General features: G+C 38.9%; 1 protein-coding gene across 1 annotated transcript in view; it reads left to right on the forward strand.

The window, feature by feature from the left end:
- NECAB1 (N-terminal EF-hand calcium binding protein 1) overlaps positions 1-21,561 on the forward strand; it is a 280,254-nt gene that overhangs the window by 225,824 nt on the left and 32,869 nt on the right. Inside the window, exon 9 of the mRNA XM_081258474.1 lies at positions 20,281-20,331. Coding sequence (XP_081114600.1) covers positions 20,281-20,331 — 51 coding nt within the window. The remainder of the gene's footprint in view (positions 1-20,280; positions 20,332-21,561) is intronic.

A 21,561-nucleotide genomic window follows, 5' to 3' on the forward strand; every position in this document is an offset into this window, starting at 1 on the left:
ACTTCTGTAAAATATGCCAGTGGAATCTGGATAGGGATTTTCTTCAATCTATAGATGGCTTTTGGTAGTATTGACGTTTTTTTTTTATTTTTATTCATTTTTGATAAATAAAAATTGTACATATTTAAGTAGTATAACATGATATTTTGATATATGTATACACTGTGAAAAGATTATTATAGTCAAACTAATTAACAAATCCATCTCTTACCATTGTTAATTTTTTTTATTTATATATTTTTTATTAGTTTCTGCTTTATAACAAAGTGAATCAGTCATACATATACATCTGTTCCCACATCCCTTCCCTCATGCATCTCCCTCCCTCCCACCCTCCCCATCCCACTCCTCCAGGTGGTCACAAAGCACCGAGCTGATCTCCCTGTGCTCTGCGGCTGCTTCCCACTATCTATCTACCTTACGTTTGGTAGTGTATATATGTCCATGACTCTCTTTCGCTTTGTCACAGCTTACCCTTCCCCCTCCCCATATCCTCAAGTCCATTCTCAAGTAGGTCTGTGTCTTTATTCCCGTTTTACCCCTAGGTTCTTCATGACATTTTTTTAAAAATTCCATATATATGTGTTAGCATACGGTATTTGTCTTTCTCTTTCTCACTTACTTCACTCTGTATGACAGACTCTAGGTCTATCCACCTCATTACAAATAGCTCAGTTTCGTTTCTTTTTATGGCTGAGTAATATTCCATTGTATATATGTGCCACATCTTCTTTATCCATTCATCCGATGATGGACACTTAGGTTGTTTCCAGCTCCGGGCTATTGTGAATAGAGCAGCAATGAACATTTTGGTACATGTCTCTTTTGGAATTATGGTTTTCTCAGGGTATATGCCTAGTAGTGGGATTGCTGGGTCATATGGTAGTTCTATTTTTAGTTTTTTAAGGAACCTCCATACTGTTCTCCATAGTGGCTGTACCAATTCGCATTCCCACCAGCAATGCAAGAGTGTTCCCTTTTTTCCACACCCGCTCAAGCATTCATTGTTTCTAGATTTCTTGATGATGGCCATTCTGACTGGTGTGAGATGATATCTCATTGTAGTTTTGATTTGCATTTCTCTAATGATTAATGATGTTGAGCATTCTTTCATGTGTTTGTTGGCAGTCTGTATATCTTCTTTGGAGAAATGCCTATTTAAGTCTTCTGCCCATTTTTGGATTGGGTTGTTTGCTTTTTTGCTATTGAGCTGCATGAGCTGTTTATAAATTTTGGAGATTAATCCTTTGTCAGTTGCTTCATTTGCAAATATTTTCTCCCATTCTGAGGGTTGTCTTTTGGTCTTGTTTATGGTTTCCTTTGCTGTGCAAAAGCTTTGAAGTTTAATTAGGTCCCATTTGTTTATCTGTGTTTTTATTTCCATTTCTCTAGGAGGTGGGTCCAAAAGGCTCTTGCTGTGATTTATGTCATAGAGTGTTCTACCTATGTTTTCCTCTAAGAGTTTGAGAGTTTGTGGCCTTACATTTAAGTCTTTAATCCATTTTGAGCTTAATTTTGTGTATGGTGTTAGGGAATGATCTAATCTCAAACTTTTACATGTCCCTGTCCAGTTTTCCCAGCACCACTTATTGAAGAGGCTGTCCTTTCTCCACTGTACATTCCTGCCTCCTTTATCAAAGATAAGTTGGCCATATGTGCGTGGGTTTATCTCTGGGCTTTCTATCCTGATCCACTGATCTATCTTTCTGTTTTTATACCAGTACCACACTGTCTTAATTACTGTAGCTTTGTAGTATAGTCTGAAGTCAGGGAGCCTGATTCCTCCAGCTCCGTTTTTCGTTCTCAAGATTGCTTTGGCTATTCAGGGCCTTTGATTTTTCCAAACAAATTTTGAAATTTTTTGTTCTAGTTCTGTGAAAAATGCCAGTGGTAGTTTGATAGGGATTGCATTGAATCTGTAGATTGCTTTGGGTAGTAGAGTCATTTTCACAATATTGATTCTTCCAATCCAGGAGCATGGTATATCTCTCCATCTATTTGTATCATCTTTAATTTCTTTCATCAGTGTCTTATAATTTTCTGCATACAGGTCTTTTGTCTCCTTAGGTAGGTTTATCCTAGATATTTTATTCTTTTTGTTGCAATGGTAAATGGGAGTGTTTTCTTGATTTCATTTTACGATTTTTCATCATTAGTGTACAGGAATGCCAGAGATTTCTGTACATTAATTTTGTATCCTGCTACTTTACCAAATTCATTGATTAGCTCTAGTAGTTTTTCGGTAGCATCTTTAGGATTCTCTATGTATAGTATCATGTCATCTGCAAACAGTGACAGCTTTACTTCTTCTTTTCCAATTTGGATTCCTTTTATTTCCTTTTCTTCTCTGATTGCTGTGGCTAAAACTTCCAAAACTATGTTGAATAAGAGTGGTGAGAGTGGGCAGCCTTGTCTTCTTCCTGATCTTAGTGGAAATGGTTTCAGTTTTTCACCATTGAGGACAATGTTGGCTGTGGGTTTGTCATATATGGCCTTTATTATGTTGAGGAAAGTTCCCTCTATGCCTACTTTCTGCAGGGTTTTTATCATAAATGGGTGTTGAATTTTGTCGAAAGCTTTCTCTGCATCTATTGAGACGATCATATGGGTTTTCTCCTTCAACTTGTTAATATGGTGTATCACATTGATTGATTTGCGTATATTGAAGAATCCTTGCATTCCTGGAATAAACCCCACTTGATCATGGTGTATGATCCTTTTAGTGTGCTGTTGGATTCTGTTTGCTAGTATTTTGTTGAGGATTTTTGCATCTATGTTCATCAGTGATATTGGCCTGTAGTTTTCTTTCTTTGTGACATCCTTGCCTGGTTTTGGTATCAAAGTGATGGTGGCCTCGTAGAATGAGTTTGGGAGTGTTCCTTCCTCTGATATTGTTTGGAAGAGTTTGAGAAGGATGGGTGTTAGCTCTTCTCTAAATGTTTGATAGAATTCGCCTGTGAAGCCATCGGGTCCTGGGCTTTTGTTTGATGGAAAATTTTTAATCACAGTTTCAATTTCAGTGCTTGTGATTGGTCTATTCATATTTTCTATTTCTTCCTGAGTCAGTCTTGGCAGGTTGTGCATTTCTAAGAATTTGTCCATTTCTTCCAGGTTGTCCATTTTATTGGCATAGAGTTGCTTATAGTAATCTCTCATGATCTTTTGTATTTCTGCAGTGTCAGTTGTTGCTTCTCCTTTTTCATTTCTAATTCTATTGATTTGAGTCTTCTCCCTTCTTTTCTTGATGAGTCTGGCTAATGGTTTATCAATTTTGTTTATCTTCTCAAAGAACCAGCTTTTAGTTTTATTGATCTTTGCTATCGTTTCCTTCATTTCTTTTTCATTTATTTCTGATCTGATTTTTATGATTTCTTTCCTTCTGCTAACTTTGGGGTGTTTTTGCTCTTCTTTCTCTAATTGCTTTAGGTGCAAGGTTAGGTTGTTTATTCGAGATGTTTCCTGTTTCTTAAGGTGGGATTGTATTGCTATAAACTTTCCCCTTAGAACTGCTTTTGCTGCGTCCCATAGGTTTTGGGTCGTCGTGTCTCCATTGTCATTTGTTTCTAGGTATTTTTAAATTTCCTCTTTGATTTCTTCAGTGATCACTTCGTTATTGAGTAGTGTATTGTTTAGCCTCCATGTGTTTGTATTTTTTACAGCTCTTTTCCTGTAATTGATGTCTAGTCTCATAGCATTGTGGTCGGAAAAGATACTTGATACAATTTCAATTTTCTTAAATTTACCAAGGCTTGATTTGTGACCCAAGATATGATCTATCCTGGAGAATGTTCCATGAGCACTTGAGAAAAATGTGTATTCTGTTGTTTTTGGATGGAATGTCCTATAAATATCAACTAAGTCCATCTTGTTTAATGTATCATTCAAAGCTTGTGTTTCCTTATTTATTTTCATTTTGGATGATCTGTCCATTGGTGAAAGTGGGGTGTTAAAGTCCCCTACTATGATTGTGTTACTGTCGATTTCCCCTTTTATGGCTGTTAGTATTTGCCTTATGTATTGAGGTGCTCCTATGTTTGGTGCATAAATATTTACAATTGTTATATCTTCTTCTTGGATCGATCCCTTGATCATTATGTAGTGTCCTTCTTTGTCTCTTCTAGTAGTCTTTATTTTAAAGTCTATTTTGTCTGATATGAGAATTGCTACTCCAGCTTTCTTTTGGTTTCCATTTGCATGGAATATCTTTTTCCATCCCCTTACTTTCAATCTGTATGTGTCTCTAGGTCTGAAGTGGGTCTCTTGTAGACAGCATATATATGGGTCTTGTTTTTGTATCCATTCAGCCACTCTGTGTCTTTTGGTGGGAGCATTTAGTCCATTTACATTTAAGGTAATTATTGATATGTATGTTCCTATTCCCATTTCCTTAATTGCTTTGGGTTCGTTATTGTAGGTATATTCCTTCTGTTGTGTTTCTTGCCTAGAGAAGTTCCTTTAGCATTTATTGTAAAGCTGGTTTGGTGGTGCTGAACTCTCTCAGCTTTTGCTTGTCTGTAAAGGTTTTAATTTCTCCATCAAATCTGAATGAGATCCTTGCTGGGTAGAGTAATCTTGGTTGCAGGTTTCTCTCCTTCATCACTTTAATTATGTCCTGCCACTCCCTCCTGGCTTGTAGAGTTTCTGCTGAGAGATCAGCTGTTATCCTGATGGGGATTCCCTTGTGTGTTATTTGTTGTTTTTGCCTTGCTGCTTTTAATATGATTTCTTTGTGTTTAATTTTTGTCAGTTTGATTAATATGTGTCTTGGTGTAGTTCTCCTTGGATTTATTCTGTATGGGACTCTCTGTGCCTCCTGGACTTGATTAACTATTTCCTTTCCCATATTGGGGAAGTTTTCAACTATAATCCCTTCAAATATTTTCTCAGTCCCTTTCTTTTTCTCTTCTTCTTCTGGAACCCCTATAATTCGAATGTTGGTGCGTTTAATGTTGTCCCAGAGGTCTCTGAGACTGTCCTCTGTTCTTTTCATTCTTTTTTCTTTATTTTGCTCTGCATCAGTTATTTCCACTATTTTATCTTCCACCTCACTTTTCCGTTCTTCTGCCTCAGTTATTCTGCTGTTGATCCCATCTAGAGTATTTTTCATTTCATTTATTGTGTTTTTAATCGATGCTTGATTCATCTTTAGTTCTTCTAGGTCCTTGTTAACTGTTTTTTGCATTTTGTCCATTCTATTTCCAAGATTATGGATCTTGGAGATAGAATCTTGGATCAGCTTTACTATCATTATTCTGAATTCTTTTTCAGGTAGACTGCCTATTACCTCTTCATTTGTTAGGTCTGGTAGGTTTTTATCTTGCTCCTTCACCTGCTGTGTGTTTTTCTGTATTCTTATTTTGTTTATGTTACTGTGTTTGGGGTCTCCTTTTTGCAGGCAGCAGATTCGTAGTTCCCGTTGTTTTTGGTGTCTGACCCCAGTGGCTAAGGTTGTTTCAGTAGGTTGTGTAGGCTTCCTGGTGGGGGGGACTAATGCCTGTGTTCTGGTGGTTGAGGCTCGATCTTGTCTTTCTAGTGGACAGGTCCACGTCTGGTGGTGTGTTTTGGGGTGCCTATGGCCTTATTATGTTTTTAGGTAGCCTCTCTGCTAATGGGTGGGATTGTGTTCCTGCCTTGCTAGTTGCTTGGCATAGGGTGACCAGCACTGTAACTTGCTGGTCGTTGACAGAAGCTGGGTGCTGGTGTTGGGATGGAGATCTCTGGGAGATTTTCGCTGCTTGATATTATGTGGAGCTGGGAGGTCTCTTGTGGACCCGTGTCCTGAAGTTGGCTCTCCCACTTCAGAGGCACAGCACTGACTCCTGGCTGTAGCACCAAGAGCCTTTCATCCACCCGGCTCAGAATAACAGGGAGAAAAAGTAGAAAGAAAGAATTAGTAGAAGAAAGAAAGAGAGAGGGAAAGAAAGGAAGAAGGGAAGAAAGGAAGGAAGGAAGGAAGAAAGAAAGGAGGGAGGGAGGAAGGATGGAAAGAAAGAAGGAAAGAAAGGAGGGAGGGAGGGAGGAATGAAAGCAAAAGGAAGAGTGAATGGAAGAAGGGAGGGAGGGAGGGAGGAAGGAAAGAAAGAAAGAAATACAGGAGGGAGGGAGGGAGGAAGGAAAGAAAAAGAAAGTGGAAAGAAGAATGGTGGGAGGGAGGGAGGGAGGAAAGAAAAAGAAAGAAGGAAAGGAGGAGCGGAGGGAGGGAGGAGGAAGGGAAGGTAGGAAAAAAAGAAAGAGCAGGTAAAGTAAAATAGAATAAAGTATGAAATATAGTAGCGTTATTAAAATTAGAAAGTAATTATTGAAAAAGAAAAAAAAAACGGACCGATAGAACCCTGGGACATATGGTGGAAGCAAAGCTATACAGAGAGAATCTTACACAGAAGATTACACGTACACATTCACAAAAAGAGAGCAGGGGGAAAATTCAAAAATCTTGCTCTCCAAGTCCACCTCCTCAATTTGGGATAATTCGTTGTAAAAAGAGGAAAAGGGCGAGAAGTCTGAAATCTTGCTCTCTAAGTCCACCTCCTTAATTTGGAATAATTCGTTGTAAAAAGAGGAAAAGGGGGGAAAGTCTTAAATCTTGTCCTCAAAGTCCACTTCCTCAATTTGGGATGATTTCGCTGTCCATTCATGCACTCCACAGACGCAGGGCACATCAAATGGACCGTGGAGCTTTAATCCGCTGCCTCCGAGACTGCACAGAGAGATTTCCCTGTCTCTGCTCTCACAGCTCCCGGGTCTCAGCCTTGGACCTGGCTCCGCCTCTGCGCGTAGGTCGCCGGAGGGCGTCCGTTCTTCGCTCAGACAGGACGGGTTTAAAGGAGCCGCTAATTCGGGGGCTCTGGCTCACTCAGGCAGAGGGGAGGGAGGGGCGCGCAGTGTGGGGCGGGCCTGCGGCGGCAGAGGCCGGCGTGACGTTGCAGCAGCCCGTGGCGCTCCGTGCGCTTTCCCGGGACAGCCGTCCCCGGGTCTCGGGACCCCGGCAGTGGCGGGGTGCACAGGCCCCCCGGAAGGCGGGGCGGACAGTGACCCGCGCTCGCACACAGGCCCCGCGGCGGCGGCGGTGGCGGCGGGCGGCGGCGTCGGCGTCGGCGGAGGGCCGCGGGGGCGGCGGCGGCGGCGGCGGCGGCGGGCGGCGTCGCCGGCGGCCCACGCCCGTCTCCGAGGTCCGCGCCTTACCCGCGGCTCGCGCCTGTCTCCGGCGCTTCCCCAAGCAGCCCTCTTAATGCCCTCTCCTCGCGCACCAGGAAACAAAAGGGAAAAAAGTCTCTTGCCTCTTCAGCAGCTCCAGACCCTTTCCCCGGACTCCCTCCGGGCTAGCCGTGGTGTACTAACCCCTTCAGGCTCTCTTCCTGCCGCCAGCCCCAGTCCTCTCCCTGCGCTCCGACTGAAAGCCGATACCCGAGCCTCAGCTCCCAGCCCCGCCCGCCACGGCGGCCGAGCAGACAAGCCTCTCGGGCTGGTGTGTGCCTGAGGGCACCGATCCTCTGTGCCGGAATCTCTCCGCTTTGCCCTCCACACCCCTGTTGCTGTGCTCTCCTCCGCTACTCCGAAGCTTTCCCCCTCCGCCACCTGCAGTCTCCGCCCGCGAAGGGGCTTGTAGTGTGTGGAAACCTTCCCTCCTTCACGGCTCCCTCCCACTGGTGCAGGTCCCATCCCAATCCTATTGTCTCTGTTTATTCTTTTTTTCTTTTGCCCTACCCAGGTATGTGGGGAGTTTCTTGCCTTTTGGGGGGTCTGAGGTCTTCTGTCAGCGTTCAGTAGGTGTTCTGTAGGAGTTGTTCCACGTGTAGATGAATTTCTGATGTATCTGTGGGGAGGAAGGTGATCTCCGCGTCTTACTCTTCCGCCATCTTCCTCCCGCTCACTCTGTCGTATTGACGTTTTAACAATATTAATACTTCTAATTCATGAATACAGAATACCCTTCTACTTATTTGTATTTTTGTATTTTCTTTGATTTCTTTCATCAATGTCTTTCAGTCTTCAGAGTAGAGAAAGTTTACTTGCTTAGTTAAATTTATTCTTAAGTATTTTATTTTTTATGCTATTGTAAGTAGGATTGATTCCTTTATTATTTTTCAGAAAATTCACTATTATCATATAGAAATGCTACTGATTTTTGTATGTTAATTTCATATCTTGAAACTTTACTGAATTCCTTGATTAGATCTGACAGGATTTTTTGTTGCATCGTTAAGATTTTTGTATATAAAACCAAGCTATCTGCAAATAGAGGTGGTTTTACTTCTTCATTTACTTTTACTTATCTTTCTTGCCTGATTTCTCTAGGTAGGATTTCTAGTACTATTTCGAACAGGAGTGGTGAGAATAGACACCCTTGTCTTATTCCTGATCCTTAGAGGAAAAGGTTTCACATTTTCACCATTAGTATGATGTTGAGGAAGCTGTGGGCTTGTCATATATGACTTTTATTATGTTGAGATATGTCCCTTTTATGACTTTTTGTTAAGAGCTTTTATTATGGATTTATGTTTAATTTTATCAAATGGTTTTTCTGTATCTATTGAGATGATTATATGATTTTTTTCTTTCTGTTAAGGTGCTGTATCACACTGATTTATTTGCATATGTTGAACCATCCTTGCATCCCAGGGATAAATCCCACTTGATCATGATCCTTTTAATGTGCTGATGAATTTGGTTTGCTAGTATTTTATTGAAATTTTTACATCTATAATTATCAGGGGTATTGACCTGTAGCTCTCATTTCTACTAGTGTTCTTTTCTGGTTTTAGTTTCACGATAATGCTGGCCTCATAAAACGAATCGGGAGTACTCTCTCCTCTTCTATTTCTGGAAAAATTTGAGAAGCATTGGTGTTAATTCTTCTTTAAATGTTTGGTAAAATTCACGAGTGAAGCCATCTGGTCGTGGACTTTTGTTTGTTGGGAGTTTTTTTTTTTTTTTTTTTTTTTTTTTTGTGGTACGCGGGCCTCTCACTGCTGTGGCCTCTCCCATTGTGGAGCACAGGCTCTGGACACGCAGGCTCCGGATGCGCAGGCTGAGTGGCCATGGCTCACGGGCCCAGCTGCTCTGCGGCATGTGGGATCCTCCCGGACTGGGGCACAAACCCATGTCCCCTGCATCAGCAGGCGGACTCTCAACCACTGCGCCACCAGGGAACCCCTTTTGGGAGGTTTTTGATTACTGATTCAATCCCTTTGCTAGTAAATAGTCTATTCAGATTTTATATTTCTTCCTAATTCAGTCTTGGTAAATGATATGTTTCTAAGAATTTTTCCATTTATTCTAGGTTGCCCAGTTTGTTAGCATATAGTTGGCTGTTATGATCCTTTGAATTCTGTGGTATCAGTTATAAAGTCTGCTTTTTCAATTATAATTTTGTTCATTTGTGTCCTTTCTCTTTTTTCCTTGGTTAGTCTAGCTAAGGGTTTGTCAATTTTTCTTATCTTTTCAAAGAACCAACTCTTAGTTTGGATAATTTTCCAATTGTTTTTCTGTTCTCTATTTCATTTATTTCTATTCTAATCTTTATTATTTTCTTTCTTCTGTTAACTTTGTGCTCTGATCTTCTTTTTCTTGTTTTTAAAGCTGTAGAGTTAGGTTGTTTATTTGGGATCTTTCTTACTTCTTAAGTAGGTGTTTATTGCTATGAACCTCCCTCTTAGAACTACTTTTGCTGCATCCCACAAGTTCTGGTGTGTTGCATTTTCACTTTTGTTTGTCTCAAAAATTTTATTTCCTCTTTAACTTCTTCTTTGATCCATTGGTTGTTTAAGACAGTGTTATTTAATTTCCTTGTTTTCATGAATTTTTCAGTTTTCTTCTTATTGATTCCTACTTTCATGCCATTTTGGTCACAGAAGATACTTGGTATGATTTTAATCTTCTTTAATTGCTAAGACTTGGTGCGTGGCCTAACATATGGTCCGTTCTAGAATTTTGTTGTACACCTGAGAAGAATATATATTCTGCTATGAGAGATAGAATGTTCTATATATGAATATTAGGATCATTAAGCCTTTAATGTTGTTCGAATCTGTTGTTTTCTTACTGATTCTCTGTCTGCATGAAATGTCTATTGACAGATGAATGGATAAAGAAGATGTGGTACATATATACAATGGAATATTACTCAGCCATAAAGAAGGAACAAAATTGGGTCATTTGTAGAGATGTGGATGGAACTAGAGTCTGTCATACAGAGTGAAACAGGTCAGAAAGAGAAAGACAAACACTGTATATAAACGCATATATGTGGAATCTAGAAAAAATGATACAGTTGAACCTATTTGCAGGGCAGAAATAGAGACACAGACATAGAGAATGGCTGTGTGGGCATGGTGTGGGGGAAGGGGAGGGTGGGATGAATTGGGAGATTTGGATTGACATATATACACTACCATTTGTAAAATAGATAGCTAGTGGGAACCAGCTCTATAGCACAGGGAGCTCAGCTCTTTGCTCTGTGGTGACCTAGATGGGTGGGACTGGGAGTGGGAGGGAGGTCCAAGAGGGAAGGCATGTATGTATACATATAGTTGATCCACCTCATTGTACAGCAGAAACTAACACAACATTATAATGCAATTATACCCCAATAAAATAAAATAAATAATTAAAATAAAAGTAGGGTAATAAAGCCCCCAACTAGAATTGTATTACTGTCTGTTTATCCTTTTAGCACTGTCAGTTGCCTTTATATATTTAGGTACTCCAATGTTGGGTGCATACATATTTACAGTTGTTATATCTTCTTGATATATTGATCTTTTTATCATTATATAATGACATCCTTTGTCTTTATTCACCATTTTTCATTTAAAGTCAATTTTGTCTAAGTATAGCTACATCTGCTTTTTGTTGTTGTTATTATTTGCTTGAAATGTCTCTTTCCATCCCTTAACTCTCAGTCTATATGTGTTTTTAAGGCTAAAATAAGACTCCTGTAGGCAGCATATTATTAGATCTTTTTTTTTAAATCCATTCAGCCATTCGATGTCTTTTCTTTTTATCAGATTATAATCACTTTAAAATATTGTGTTAGTTTCTGCTGTACAATGAAGTGAATCAGCTATATGTATACACATATCCCCTCCCCCATGGACCTGCCTCTCACCACCCCATCCCACCCATCTAGGTCATCATAGAGCAAAGAGCTGAGCTCCCTGTGCTATAAAGCAGGGTCCCACTAGCTATCTGTTTTACACATGGTAGAGTATATTTGTCAATCCTAATCTCCTAATTCATCCCACCCTCCCCTTTCCCCCCTTGGTGTCCATACATTTGTTCTCTACATCTGTGTCTCTATTTCTGCCTTGTGAACCAGTTCATCTGTACCATTTTTCTAGATTCCACATATATGCATTAATATACAATATTTATTTTTCCCTTTCTGACTTATTTCACCCTTTATGACAGACTCTAGGTCCATTCACATCTCTACAAATGACCCAATTTCATTCCTTTTTATGGCTAAGTAATATGCCATTGTATATATGTACCACATCTTCTTTATCAATTCATCTGTTCTCCAAAGTGGCTGTATCCATTTACATTCCCACCAACAGTGCAAGAGGGTTCCCTTTTCTCCACCCCATCTCCAACATTTATTGTTTGTAGATTTACTGATGATGGCCATTCTAACCAGTGAGAGGTGATACCTCACTGTAATACTGATTGGCAGTTCTCTAATAATTAGTGAGGTTGAGCATCTTTTCACGTGCCTCTTGGCCATCTGTATGTCTTCTTTGGCTAAATGTCTATTTAGGTCTTCTGCCCATTTTTTGATTGGGTTTTTTTTTATATTGAGCTCCTTGAGCTGTTTGTATATTTTGGAGATTAATCCTTTGTCTGTTGTTTCATTTACAAATATTTTCTCCCATTCTGAGGGTTGTCTTTTTGTCTTGTTTATTGTCTTTGCTGTGCAAACGTTTTTAAGTTCAGTTAGGTCCCATTTGTTTATTTATTTATTTTTTTAATTTTCATTACTCTAGGAGGTGGATCAAAAAGATCTTGCTGTGGTTTATGTCAGAGAGTGTTTACCTATGTTTTCCTCTAAGAGTTTTATAGTGTCTGGTCTTATATTTAGTTCTTTAATCCATTTTGAATTTATTTTTGTGTATGGTGTAAGGGAGTGGTCTAACTTCATTCTTTTACATGTAGCTGTCCAGTTTTCCCACCCCCACTTATTGAAGAGACTTTCTTTTCTCCATTGTATATGCTTGCCTCCTTTGTCACAGATTAGGTGACCATAGGTGCGTTGGTTTATCTCTGGGCTTTCTATCCTGTAGAAATTCATCTATATTTGAATTCATGTATATTTGAATGTTTGTGGCAGCACCATACTGTCTTGATTACTGTAGCTTTGTAGTATAGTATGAAGTCAGGGAGCTGATTCCTCTAGCTCCGTTTTTTGTTCTCAAGATTGGTTTGGTTATTCAGGGTCTTTTGTGTTTCCATACAGGTTGTAAAATTTTATGTTCTATTCTGTGAAGAATGCCATTGGCAATTTGAAAGGGATTGCATTGAATCTGTACATTGCTTTTTGTAGTACAGTTACTTTCACAATATTGACCCTTCCAATCCAAGAACATGATATATTTCTCCATCTGTTTGTGTCCTTTTTGATTTCTTGCAATAGTGTTTCATAGTTTTCTGACAACAGGTCTTTTGCCTCCTCAGGTACGTTTATGCCTAGGTATTTTATCCTTTTTGTTGTGATGGTAAGTGGGAGTGTTTCCTTAATTTCTGTTTCTGATTTTTCATTGTTAGTGTATGGTAATGCAAGAGATTTCTGTGCATCAATTTTGTATCCTGCACTTTATCAAATTCATTGATTAGCTCTAGTAGTTTTCTCGTGGCATCTTTAAGATTTTCTATGTAGAGTATCATGTTATCTGCAAACAGTGATGGTTTTACTTCTTCTTTTCCAATTCATATTACTCTTATTTCTTTTTCTTCTCTGATTGCCATGTTAGGACTTCCAAAATTATGTTGAGTAAGAGTGGTGAGAGTGGACTCCTTGTCTTACTCCTTAGAGGAAATGATTTCAGTTTTTCACCATTGAGAACAATGTTGGCTGTTGGTTTGTCATATATGGCCTTTATTATGTTGAGGTAGGTTCCCTCTATGCCCACTTTCTGGGGAGTTTTTTTCATAAATGAGTACTGAATTTTTTCAAAAGCTTTTTCTACATCTATTGAGATGATCATATGGTTTTCATTCTTTAATTTGTTAATATGGTGTATCACACTGATTTGCATACATTGAAGAATCCTTGCATTCCTGGGATAAATCCCACTTGATCATGGTGTATGATCCTTTTAATATGTTGTTGGATTCGGTTTGCTAGTATTTTGTTCAGGATTTTTGTGTTTATGTTCATCAGTGATATTGGTCTGTAATTTTTTTTTTTGTGATCTCTTTGTCTGGTTTTGGTATCAGGGTGATGGTGGCCTTGTAGAACAAGTTTGGGCATGCTCCTCCCTCTACAATTATTTTGGAAGATTTTAAGAATGATAGTTGATCACTCTTCTTTCAATGTTTGATAGAATTTGCCTATGTAGCCATCTGGTCCTGGACTTTTGTTTGATGAAAAGTTTTTAATTACAGTTTCAGCTTCATTACTTGTGATTGGTTTGTTTATATTTTCTAATTCTTCCTTGTTCAGGCTTGGGAAGTTGTACATTTCCAAGAATTTGTCCATTTCTTCCAGGTTGTCCATTTTATTGGCATAGAGTTGCTTGTAGTAATCTCTTATGATTCTTTGTATTTCTGTAGTGTCTGTTATAATTTCTCCTTTTTCATTTCTAATTTTATTGATTTGAGTCCTCTCCCTTTTTGTCTTATTGAGTCTGGCTATAGGTTTATCAATTTTGCTTTCTCAAAGAAGTAACTTTTAGTTTTATTTATTTTTGCTATTGTTTTCTTCATTTTTATTTCATTTATTCCTGCTCTGATCTTTATGATTTCTTTCTGTCTACTAACATTGAGTTTTGTTTCCTCTTCTTTCTCTAGTGCCTTTAGGTGTAAGGTTAGATTGTTTATTTGAGATTTTTCTTGTTTCTTGAGGTAGGACTGTATTGCTATAAACTTCCCTCTTAGGACTGCTTTTGCTGAATTCCATAGTTTTGGGGTCATTGTGTTTTCATTGTCATTTGTTTCTGTTTATATTTTAATTTCCCCTTTTATTTCTTCAGTGATCTCTTGGTTATTTAGCAGCACACTCTTTAGCCTCTGTGTGTTTGTGTTTTTTAGTAGTTGTTTATTTTTCCTGTAATTGATTTCTAATCTCATAGCATTGTGGTCGAAAAAGATGCTTGATATGATTTCAATTGCCTTAAAATTTCCAAGGCTTGATACGTGATATATCCTATTAGCCTTTGCCTTATATATTGAGGTACTCCTGTGTTAGGTTCATAAATGTTTATAATTTTTATATCTTCTTCTTGGATTGATCCCTTGATCGTTATCTAGTGTCCTTTCTTATCTCTTGTAACAGTCTTTATTTTAAAATCTATTTTATCTGACATGAGTATTGCTACTCCAGCCTTCTTTTGATTTCCATTTGCATGGAATATCTTTTTCCATCCCCTCACTTTCAGTGTGTATGTGTCCCTAGGTCTAAAGTGGGTCTCTTGTAGACAGCACAGGTCTTGTTTTTATATCCATTCAGCTAGTCTGTGTCTTTTGGTTGGAGCATTTTATCCATTTACATTTAAGGTAATTATCAATATGTATGCTCCTATTACCAATTTATTAATTGTTTTGGATTTGTTTTTGTATATCTTTTCCTTCTCTTGTTTTTCCTGCCTGGAGAAGTTCCTTTAGCATTTGTTGTAAAGTTGGTTTTGTGGTGCTAAATTCTCTTAGCTTTTGCTTGTTTGTAAAACTTTTGATTTCTCCTTCGAATCTGAATAAATCCTTACTGGGTAGAGTAATCTTTGTTGTACGTTTTTCCCTTTCATAACTTTAAATATATCCTGCCACTCCCTTCTGGCCTGCAGCATTTCTCCTGAAAAATCTGCGAATTCCCTTGTATGTTATTTGTTGCATTTCCCTTGCTGCTTTCAATATTTTTTCTTTGCATTTAATTTTTGTTAGTTTAATTAATATGTGTCTTGGTATGTTTCTCTTAAGGTTTATACTGTTTGGGACTCTCTGCACTTCCTGCACTTGGGTGGCTATTTCCTTTCCATGTTAGGGAAGTTTTTTTATTATAATCTCTTCAAATATTTTCTCATATCCTTTCTCTTTCTCTTCTTCTTTAAGGATTCTTATAATTCGAACATTGATGCATTTAATGTTGTCCCAGAAGTCTCTGAGACTGTCCTCAATTCTCCTCATTCTTTTTTCTTTATTCTGCTTCTCAGCAGTTATTTCCACCATTCTGTCTTCCAGCTCACTTATTCATTCATTTTTTTTTTCTTTTGTGGTATGTGGGCCTCTCACTGTTGTGGCCTCTCCTGTTGCAGAGCACAGGCTCCAGACATGCAGGCTCAGTGGACATGGCTCACAGGCCCAGCTGCTCCGTGGCATGTGTGGTCCTCCTGGACTGGGGCATGAACCCACATCCCCTGCATCAGCAGGTGGACTCTCAACCACTGCGCCACCAGGGAAGCCCACTTATTCATTCTTTTCCCTCAATTATTCTGCTATTGATTCCTTCTAGTGTATTTTTCATTTCAGTTATTGTGTTGTTCATCACTGTTTGCTTGTTTTTTAGTTCTTCTATGTCTTTGTTCAACATTTCTTGTATTTTCTCGATCTGTGCCTCCATTATATTTCTGAGATTTTAGATCATCTTTACTGTCATTACTGTGAATTCTTTTCCAGGTAGGTTGTCTATTTCCTCTTCATTGGTCTTCTAGGTTTTTCCCTTGCTCCTTCATCTGTAACATAGCTTTTGTCATCTCATTTTTTTGATGGGTGGGGCTATGTTCCTGTTGTACAGGTTGCTTTCCCTGAGGGTTTCCACACTGGAGTTTGCAGGCAGTTATGTAGAGCCAGATCTTGATGCCAAGATGAGAATCTCTGAGAGACTTCACTCAGATTAATATTCCCTGGGGTCTGAGGTTCTCTTTCAGTTTAGCAGTTTGGACTTGGTGGTCCTACCACAGGAACTCAGGCCTGACCCCTGGCCTGTGGACCAAGATCCTGCAAGACAAGCAGTGCAACAAAAAAAGAAAAAAAATAAAATGGAGCAGAACAATACAAAGAATAAAAAATAAAATAAAAATAGAAAAATATATTAGAAAAATTAAAATATAAATGAAATAACAACACGAAGGTGGGTGGGGCTTAGGCAAGCATGTGGCTTAGGCGGGGTGGGGTTTAGGTGGGAGTGGAGGCTAGTCTCAGTATCCACACAGCCAAAAATGCCTTAGGGTTTTGGGGGGCAGGGTTTAGGCTCAGCGTGGTCCATCCTATCTCTTTTCATTGGAGAATTTAATTCACTTACTTTTAAAGTAGTTATTGATAGGTAAGGACTTACTATTGTAATTTTATTTATTGTTTTCTGGTTGTTTTGTAGATTACTGTGCCTTGTTTCTCATGCTGTTGTCTTTGTGTGTGTGTGTTTGATGTCTTTTGGTATCAGTATGCTTTGACTTCTTTATCATGTTCTTTTGTGTAATTTCTACAAGATTTTCACTTGTGGTTACCATGAGGTTTACATAAAATAGAACACCCTATTTTAAACTGATAACAACTTAACTTCAATAGAATTTGTAAACTTTACACTTTCACCTCCACCTCACTTTTTAGGTTATTGCTGTTATAATGTATATGTTTCTATATTATGTAACTGACAACAGATTATTACAGTTATGGTTATTTTTGCTATGCTCTTTTATGTTTTAAACAAAAGTTAAGTGAATTATGCATCATTATTACAATACTGCAGAAATAATGACTATATACTTATTACCAGTGAGATTTACCCTACCTTTTTTTGATGTTATTAACATTCTTTCACTTTCACTCAAAGAACTGCCTTTAGCATTTCTTATAAGGCAGGTCTGGTGGTAAACTCCCTCAGCTTTTGTTTGTTCAGTGAAGTCTTTATCCTTCCATTGTTTCTGAAAGAAAACTTCACCAAGTATAGAATTCTTAGTTGACAGTTATTTTTTTTTCAATATTTCTAATATGTCATCCCATTCTCTCCTGGTCAGAAAAGTTCTGCTGATAATCTTATGGGGGTTCCCTTGTATGTGACTTCTGTCTTTTCTCTTGCTGCCCTTACAGTTCTTTTGTCTTTGACTTTTGACAATTTAATTGACATGTCTCAGACTAGCCCTATTTAGATTCAATCTATTTGAGGTCCTTTGGGTCTCACGGATCTGGATGTTCATATCTCTCCCAAAATTTAGAAAGTTTTCAGACATTATTCCTTTAAATAGGCATTCTGTCTCCTTTTCTTTCTCTTCTTCTGGAATTCCCATTATGTGAATACTTTTTCCCTTTCAGTGTCTCCCAAATTCCCATAGGTTTCCTTCACTCTTATTCATTCTTTTTTATTTTTGCTCCTCTTCCTGGGTAACTTACAGTGTTGTATCCTCCAGGTCACTGATTCTTCTGCATGGTTGAGTCTACTTTTGAAATTCTCTATTGAATTTTTCAGTTCAGTTATTGCATTTTTCATCTCTAGGAGTTTTGTTTATTTTGGTTTGTTTTTTGATGGTTGTTATTTCCTTGTCAAACTTCTCATTATATTCGTGCTTTGTTTTTCTAATTTTGTGTAGCAGTCTGTTTTTTCTTGCAGTTCCTTAAGAGGAATTTCCTTAAGAGGATTTTATTGAATTATTTCTCTGGCATTTCATAGGTGTTCATTTTTAGGGCCAGTTATTGAAGTTTTATTAGTTTCCTTTGGTGATGTCATATTTACCTGATTTTTCATAATCTTTGATCCCTTACATTGATATTTGTGAATTTAAGTAATTGGGCTCCCTTTCCAGACTCTACAGTTTGGCTTTGGCAGAGACAGTTCTTCAGTAGTGAGCTCAGTTTGGGTTTTGGGATATGTCTTCTGATAATGTTTTGGGGCAGGTGGGGTCTGCTATTATGCTTTATTGGAGGCAGGGCAATTGTTTCAGCTCTGAGGATAGGGATAGGGGTTGTGCCACTGGCTGAGAAATGTTGGATAGTACTACTGGCTTGGTTCCCTACACAAGTGAGGTTGTAGGATGGGCTCCATGGTTGCCTGGATTCTCTGGTCAGACTTACTAGATGGTTGGGACTGGTTACTATATCTAGTAGTAAATGGGACTTCTGTGTCCTGGCATGGCAGCAGTACAGGACCCAGGGCCTATACAGTTCACTGTTTGGGGACCCAAGCCAGTCCATAGTGTGCACTGACTTCCATGGTCAGGTGAGGCCACTGGTTTTGCTCTGCAGATGGGGGAAACCATGGACTGTGCTCTCTGTTCAAGTGCCACTGCATGTAGGTGTGTTGAATGAGCTGTGTAGCTTCCTGTGTGCTCTAGTTAGGTTCCTTGCTTGGACACGTTAGAGACTGTCTATGAACAGGGCTATGAATTAGAATACTTGCCTGCATGTAGCAGGACAAGCAGCTCTAAAGCTGGTGAAGTTCTTTGTTGTTTTAACTCAAGCCAACCCACACCCCAAGTTCCCTGACCGAACATGGCTGCTGGCTTTGCTCTGCAAACTATTGGCTCTGCCTGCTTCTCAGCTCAAGTGCCACTGGGATGCACAATTTCCAGGAGTTGTCACCAGCCCTTCTGGTGAGATGGGGTCAGAAGACACTCTCCACAGTAGGTGGGGCTGTGTCTCACCTACCCTGCCTAGGCAAGAGGGGGAGGTTTAGCTCCAGGGTATTCTCAGAGTCCCAAATAAGGTCTCAGATAGGGAGATGCCAGGACTTACCCTCAGTTTTGGCTATGAATTAATCCATCTGCTTGTGCATAGCATGGGAGCATTCCACACCTGCTGCTGGTTTTGCTTCATGGGTAATCAGCTTTGTTCACCCACCTCTTGGCTTGAGCACCACTGGGCGACACTGCTTCCAGAAGTTATTGCCAGCTCCTCTGGTAAGATCGGCCTGGAAGACACTCACTATAGTGGGTGGGGATATGATTCAGCTCCTTGCTTGGGCGTGGGCGAACTGGGCTCTAGTGTCAACAAAACTCCTTTGAAGATCCGAATCAGGCAGATCTGCTCTCCTCCAAGTTCCCAGCTTGGTTCTGCAGATGAGCAAAGCTGCTGGTTGGGATTACTACTTGGGCACTGCAGTATGAGCTTGGTCTGCCAAGATCTGTGTGCTGGTTGTTGCAAGCCCCTTCCCTCTTCTCTGTCACAGTCAGATTCCCTGTGGTTGAGCCCCACAGATTTCTCATCTTTGTGGTACAAGATCAGAGTAGGGGCTTTCACAAAATGACCCACAATGCTGGGTGGGCCTAGTTGTCTCTCCTGGGATCTCTTTTCCCACTGAGGGAACCAGAGGCTCAGGGAAGATCTGTCCAGGTGTGCTGTGCTGGCCTGGTGATGGGACAATGCTGTCAACGTATAGCCACCTCTTTTACCTTCTAATGAGGTCTGTCTTGGTCTCTGTGGTACAGGAGGTTGCTTCAGCCTTGTTCTAGGATTCCCCCAGAGGTGTCTTATTCTCAATAGTTGCTAGTTGTTGTTCTTGTGAGGGGGAGCAAAGCCAGGAACAACCTATGTCACCATTTTGGTGATGTCACTCTCTAGGATATATATTCTTAGAATGAAGTCCTCAGATATTACATTCTTGGTTTCAGTGGAGCCATTAGCATTATACATTGATCACTGCAGAAAACCCTAAGGTCTTTTTGGTAACCCTACATTTTTAACAAATATCGATAATGGTTTCATTTGCTTTTTATTTCACCTCTTAGCAAAGCAAAATTAGCACTAAAGTGTAAATGTCTATCATGATATCTCAAGTATATTGCCATATAACCACAGGAAAAGAAATCAGCCTAGTCATCCTAACTTTTCCTTTTTACTGTTTCTATCCTTTCCCTCTCTGCTTTAATGAATCTTCTCTCCACTTTGTTCTCTTTTAATGGCATCAGTGATGTATACTCAAAGTAATAATAAATTGAACACATCTGAAATGGCTCCTTACAATTGATATAATGGGTAAAAGAATCTTTATTGGAACAGCCCACTTTAAAAAAATCAGAATTATTTCAGATCATGAAGTTCCTTCGGTTTAATATTAGCCAAAAGTGCTACCATTCAAATATATGATGTTTTGTTTAATTAACTAATTTCTTGTTTTCTACCCATTTCTTACTCTAACCAAAGGATCTTAAACTTGAACCTCTAGAAGAAGTTATTGAAGAGAATACTAAACCTGTAAGTGCTTTCCCTATGTCAAAATTTTAGAAATATGTACTTTGAAAACATAATTTAATTTATTCAAAATTAGTTACTATCTCAGTGAAAATTAAAAAAAAATAATACATGGGCATATTGCATTATGTGTGGCTAAGTAGGATTTTCTAAATTGTGATTTGTGGAAAACTAATACCCATTTCACAGGCGTTTTCTGTTATGTAATATGTGAAAAGTGAAATTTTTATGCATGTATAAATCAATGTTATTGAATAATTGAATGAATATGACTGGCAGAGAAGGGCAACATTCAAATTGTATCATAAATTAGGCTGAAGGATACACCTGAGCTGAAACTTGGTCTTATTAATTATTGTATTTTCAGCACATAGCCCAGGGACAAGATGCTCAGAAATCATTTTCCAAAGAAAAAAATTGATGTTTAGAGAAAAGTGAACATTTATGCTCGTGGGGAAAAGATACCCATCCAGAAGTGTGGCAATTGATGGAGTCTGAAAGAAAATGGACAAAGTGATCCTAATAGGTTCATTATATGCAACAGAAAAGAAATTAATATATAAATTAACTAACTGAAAAGCAGCACATACTATGCTTTATTATTTTATTGTATTTTGAGGCAAATATTTATAGCACATACTGCTTTGGGAAATTGGATGTTTGCATTTACATTTAGTGGAAATTTGGATTTTAAAATCTTGGGTATCTACAGAAAATCACTTTTTTCTTAATACCTTAAATATATTATATATTATATAGGTCTTGTAGGATCAGTCACATTTACATGAAACAAGGATATGAAATACCTTCCATCTCTGTATCATGTACTTATTCTATAGGCACTGCCTGTGTGATAGAAGGTGAGACTCACCTTTATGTCAGCTCCTGTTCATCTGTCCAAACTCACAGAACAAAAGAAATTTTCATAGAGGGAGCTTTTTCTCAGAAAAGTTTAATAATGGCTGTTGTGATCAGGATCCTATAGACGTAGACACATTCCCTAGCTATACTACATGTTCAGTGTTTTTATTACTCCAAAGACAGGGATGTGGTCTGTGTTAATTTATCAGGCACCCAGAATTTTAAAGTGATAAGTTTTGACACGAAGGTGAGGGGAGAGGGCTGTTGAGCACAGAAATTATGCAGGTCTGTGCAGTCCCATAAGCACAGGATTATGACACTGAGGTCTTGCATCTGTGTCGTCTCGTAGGTTTGTATGTAGAGGAAACTACA

Source organism: Mesoplodon bidens (assembly GCF_964165515.1).
Source record: "Mesoplodon bidens genome assembly, chromosome: 16".
Lineage (NCBI taxonomy): Eukaryota > Metazoa > Chordata > Mammalia > Artiodactyla > Ziphiidae > Mesoplodon > Mesoplodon bidens.